Here is a 5,269-nt window from a genome sequence, read left to right on the forward strand (position 1 = left end):
CTCCGTCAGCTGCCTCAGGAGTACCCTTGTGGTGAGGGGAAGGGCCTGCTTTCCTCTGCACTGAGCAACATCTTCTATCCCATGTCACTACTGCTGAGCCTGGGGGAGGTGAACCCTGAGCAGGTGCAGGGTACACAAGGTCAGGGCTGTGTAGCACGGGTCCCTGCTGGTACTGTGGGGCAGGGGCAGCAGCCAGAAGAAGCCACCCCAGCATCGCTTTGCGCTCAGTGGGTGGCAGGACGCACCATGGGCAGACGGTGTAGAGCGGGCACAGGATAGGGGGACCAGGTTGGGGCTATGCTCGGGTTCCCACTGATTCGCTTTGGTAGGGGTGAGTCCGGTTTGAGGCAGGGGCTCTCTGGTGGTGGTGGGGAGGTGCTGCAGGGTGCACGGGCTCTGGTCTGTTGCAGTGTGGGGGAAGGTGCTGACTGGCTCAGGGGGGTGCGCACGGGGGCTCACATGCACACCCCACCATACCTGCAGATCCCACAACCACACCCTCCCCCACACACAATCACACACCCCACAAACACCTCACCTTCCTCCTCCCCCCCCACTACACACACATGCACGCACACACGCATGCACTCGCGCAGCTCTGGGAGGAGCTGAACTCTGCTATGTGCACACCCCCCACACCTACCCTCCCTCCCCAGTATACAAGAGTAAGACCTCATTTTGAGCTGTTATGCAATCACCCCTGTATACACCACACACAAATCGGGACAAAATTTTTTTTTTTTAAGTAAAATTAACATATGTTATTGTCAATGTTTTGATTTTTGAGTGTGTTTTTTTTCCTGTTCCAAGATGGCAAACCCCCTTCCCAAAAGGAGTACTTCTGGGCACAAGGGGAGGGACTTTTGGTAACAAAGGTCAGGGGTTAGGAGGTGGGACTTTTGGTCAGTCCAGGGTGTGGGGCACCTGTCAAGGGGCGGGGCTACCCTTGCAGCCCTTAATAGCTCACAAAAATTCATTAAGCAGCCCTCCACCCAAAATAATTGCCCACCCCTGGCCTTGTGAAACACTACTCCCTTAAAAGGAAGACTTTGTTGCTCTGAGCCAGTGATTCATAAAGTGTGCCTCAACAATGTACCATGAGAGCCATGGAAGTGTGCTGTGAGATCCCTACGTGTGGAGGTAAATGGTGTCTGCTGACTTCCAGCACAGCGTGCCTGTCCCAGCAATGTCTGTGACTGCTCCTCTAAGCACTGGGGCTACTGCTGTCATTGCCTTCCCCCACCCTTCCCTATCCTAATGCAGCCCCTGTGCCAGCCCCCTTCCCTATGATCCCAGCAGCATGCTACACTGCAGGTGAATGGGCAGGCAGATGCACAGACAGAGCTGCACTTTGCAGCCCAGCTCATTCCCTCGACTCCTCCTACATTCTTGAGGCTGACAGAAGGGGCCATGGGGGGTAGTCACTGACATGCAAGAGCAGCCTTAGCAGCAAGGACTGTCCTTGTCCCTGGAGGCACAAACCAGGGGTCGGAAGGGAACAATGGTAGAAAGAGAAGGCATAGGTTGTGCCCCCTCTGCCCTTAAGTGGAAACAGCTAGATCAGTGATTCTCAGCTTTTTTAGCCTCAAGGCCCCCATCATGTCTTTTCTGAATTTAGATCTCAGTGTTTTATTTATTTTTTTTCCACAACATTCAGGAAAGTTATGGAGGTGGGTCTTGAGGCTAAACAGGTTGAGAAATGCTGGTTTAGCAACTGATTATTTTCTTAAGGAAAAGATGTACTGTTAAAGAAAAGAAAAAAAGAAAGCCACCAAATACTTTTCAGCACTGGTATAACTTCTTCTGGCAGGAAGATGGAGTATGTTTATATGTTTTGAAAAATGTGTGTATGTTTACCTTTTTGGGTGTAAGAATGAAGTGTGGCACTAGTTCTGAGCTAGAAAAAAAGTGTTCCCAGGTATCAAACATTTGGGAAACGCTGTTTAAAGTAATATTCAGTAATGGAGTATTGAGGACAAGAGGAACTCTATACAAGAGCACCTTTGGAGTTTGGTTAATAGATGCTGACGTTTCTTGGCTAAGACCCTTGCAGTAGAATAATCAAAAGCACCTAAATCCCACCTCCAAAAGTGACTTAAAATCTGAAGTTATGTAGGCAGCTCTGAAACTCTTATCTTGGTAGTTGTTCTGACATGTCATGGGAAGAAAGGAAACTCCACTATCGAGCAGCACAACCTTGGGAGACAGACAAAGCAAAGGTTTAAGAATTGGGAAAACGAAGGATTGCAGTTACGTGGGAAATAAAAAAGGGCAAAAAAATGAGCTAATGAAAATAGAGAATAAAAACAATAAAAAGAATAGCTTCAGAAATATAAACTGGATATGGATTAAATTCAGTAAGAAAATTATACCCACTTGACAAAGATAACAATGTATGTACAAGCAAAATTGGCAGTGTTTCAAAAATAATTTACATCTCGACATGCACCTCCTTTCCCACTACCTCCCCTTTTATGTTTTTGTGCTGTACACATTTAGAGACCAGCCCTGGAACACTGCCAGACATACTACTGATAACCGTGAGAATCTCCAGTCAATCAGGGGCATGCAGTTAACTTGTTTCTGAGAGATTCCACTGCCACCCACATTTGAGCAACAGCAGTGAAAACTGTCAAGGCTTTGCTTGATCACAAGCAGGGAGAGCCATGATCAGCACTATATCTCTACCTACAGACTCAGGCAGACAGTCCAGTGCTTGGTTGAATTTACAGGGTTTTACATGCTATGCCAAATACCTTATTTGTTTGTTTAATTTCAAGAACCATTTAAATGGTCAGAAAAACAAATTGTATTTAATGATAAACAAACACCTACACATTTTATTATCTTTTCAGAGCCTCGTCCACATGGAAGGACAAACTTTATTCCACGAGATGAAAGAACTCTCAAAATGCAAGAGCATCTGAAGAAAAGACTAAAAGAGAGACAAGCTAGTGGGCATACTACTAATAAGCTTAACAGCCCTCCTTCTTCACCACATAAAGTTCATAATTCTTCCAACATAAGTATGCAGAACGGAAATGGAAAGGGACAGCAAGTGGCTGGAGCCCCACTAAAGCAAAAACAAGTAGGAAAAGCAAGGGGCAGTCCACCAGCAGATGCAGAGATGGGAGGTAGGTATTGGACTACCTGGGAAAGGAATAAGCTTACTTTTTGTAAAGTACCTAAAGGATCCTCAAGGTCCAAAATTTCTGGCTTAGTTTCATGGTAGGGGATATACTGCTACTCAGATGGCATTAATGGATACCAGACTAGGAATTGTGCCAGATCAGACTAGTTAGCCCTCTAGTTGCCCCAGTGGCATTCTGTTTCTGAAAACAGCCAATACTAAATGCTTCATATAAAAGTTCAGTAAGCTACATAGTTCACAAAGTTTGTTCCTAAATCTTTCGACTGTTTCTTAGCAACGACAGCAAATAATTAAGGATTTTTCCCTAGTTTTCTTTATTAGTATTTAAAGGTGAATATTTAGTTCTCTTTTGAAATTTGACTATGTTCATAGGATTTATTTTATGATAGTGATTTTTTTATCAGGTCGTTGAACATTTTGTGTTTTTAAGAATTTTTTTTTCTTTTACAGATTTTTTTTTTGTATCAATCTAATTGAATTACCCCCTTTGTTTTTGAGAGAAGTAAACATCCGATTTCTCTACAATTTAATGTATTGGTGTCTTCATCATGGCCTTTTACCTCTTTAAAAGTTCTACTTTTTCTTTATATCAAAGTCTTTCCATGCCTGCCTTCTCATCCCTTTTCTGAATCTCTTCTGTTGCAGCCATATTTTTTCTGAGATAGGGTTATCTATCAGAACTGAAACTAATGGTTTAAGTAAGGACTTGTATAAATGCTTTTCAAGGTTTTCTGTCCCATTTCAGATATGTATATTAACGTTTCAGATGTGTAAGTGGCTTACAAAGCTTTATAAAACCTGCATTTAAAAATAATGTATGCATTACACAGTATCTTAGAAAGAAGTTACTTGACCCATTTTATTTTTCCCAGTCTATCTTTTGGACCCAGTTTGTTTGTTTGTTTGTTTACTTATTTTTTTTCTACACACATGCACACAGGCATAGGAATGTGTGTAGACACGTAACAAAAATACTGACATTCTAAAGGATAAGTGAAAGGGGGGGTTGTTTTATTTGTTAGGGTCTGAATTCAGGTCCTTGGGCATCTCTTTTTTTTTTTTCTAATATAATTGACAGCAGTCGAGAATGGGGTTAAATAAAAATATGAAGTTTAGTCCTAAGAAGTAAAAGAGGAACTAATTTTTAGCCAGTTTATTTTGAAATCTAAACATGTTTCATTAAAGATTTAGACTTACTAAATATGTAAGCTTTTATCTTCTTTTTAAAAGCACTGCATTTTTCCTTTAAGGGTGGAATTTCATTCTGAACTCTCTAATACAAGGGCTTTTGTTAGGTGTGTGTTAAATATATATTGCAAGCATCTGGCTAACAATTTTTGATGGAAATATATTTTGCTCTGTATTTTAGTATGCAGTTTACAAATTTCTAACAAGTGTTGCCCAGATTGTTTCCAAATTTAATTAACTAATGCAAATACAGCAAAAAACACACATTACCAGCACATACAGCAAATAGACAAAATAATACTACCAACTCTTTTAACACTTTTAACTTTTTATGAAGGTTTTTGTTCAACCTAGGTAAACCAAGATATGTTCAGATGAGGAAAATATACCCTTTGTGCAGGATATACTAAAAGGGGTTTGTGTCATGCTGTTAGTTTTGGATAGTTTATGTTTCTGCAAATCACATAGCCAAAACAAATAGGGGAAATGAACTTTGCACAGTGTGCACTATTGTTCTCTTAATGAAGCTCACTCCATCTTGTGGTTGCATTTAGATAAACACTTATCTATTCATTTTGTTTTGGGGTTGTCCTTTTCTGTAATCTGTTTTATATTTGACTTTTCAGAATCTGACACAGAATCCAAAAAGTTATGTGATCTCCATTTAAGCATTGGTAAACCCATAGTAAGTATTGTTTTTAAAATGTTATACTTTTCTACTTGCGTTCTTTTTCTCTTAAAAATAACAAGTATTGCTAAAATAATGTATTCATTTTCTATGGAATTCTTTTATTGGAAGTGGTTTCTTTTCATTTCTAAATGGAGCAAACATCTTTATTGGTTAGAGTCTCAGAGCTAGTTTCCACTCTCAGCTTTGCTACTGAATTACTGAGATGTGTTGGGCAAGCCAATCACTCTGTACAACTCTTT

The 5,269-nt window shown here is 40.9% G+C and overlaps 1 protein-coding gene across 1 annotated transcript in view; it reads left to right on the forward strand.

Annotated features, from left to right (window-relative positions):
- The window catches only part of LOC102377748 (fibronectin type-III domain-containing protein 3A-like), an 84,009-nt gene that overhangs the window by 53,318 nt on the left and 25,422 nt on the right, over nucleotides 1-5,269 (forward strand). Inside the window, exons 7-8 of the mRNA XM_025209725.1 lie at nucleotides 2,856-3,134; nucleotides 4,966-5,024. Of these exons, the coding sequence (XP_025065510.1) occupies nucleotides 2,856-3,134; nucleotides 4,966-5,024 (338 nt within the window). The remainder of the gene's footprint in view (nucleotides 1-2,855; nucleotides 3,135-4,965; nucleotides 5,025-5,269) is intronic.

Source organism: Alligator sinensis, unplaced genomic scaffold, assembly GCF_000455745.1.
Source record: "Alligator sinensis unplaced genomic scaffold, ASM45574v1 scaffold294_1, whole genome shotgun sequence".
Taxonomy (NCBI): Eukaryota; Metazoa; Chordata; order Crocodylia; family Alligatoridae; genus Alligator; species Alligator sinensis.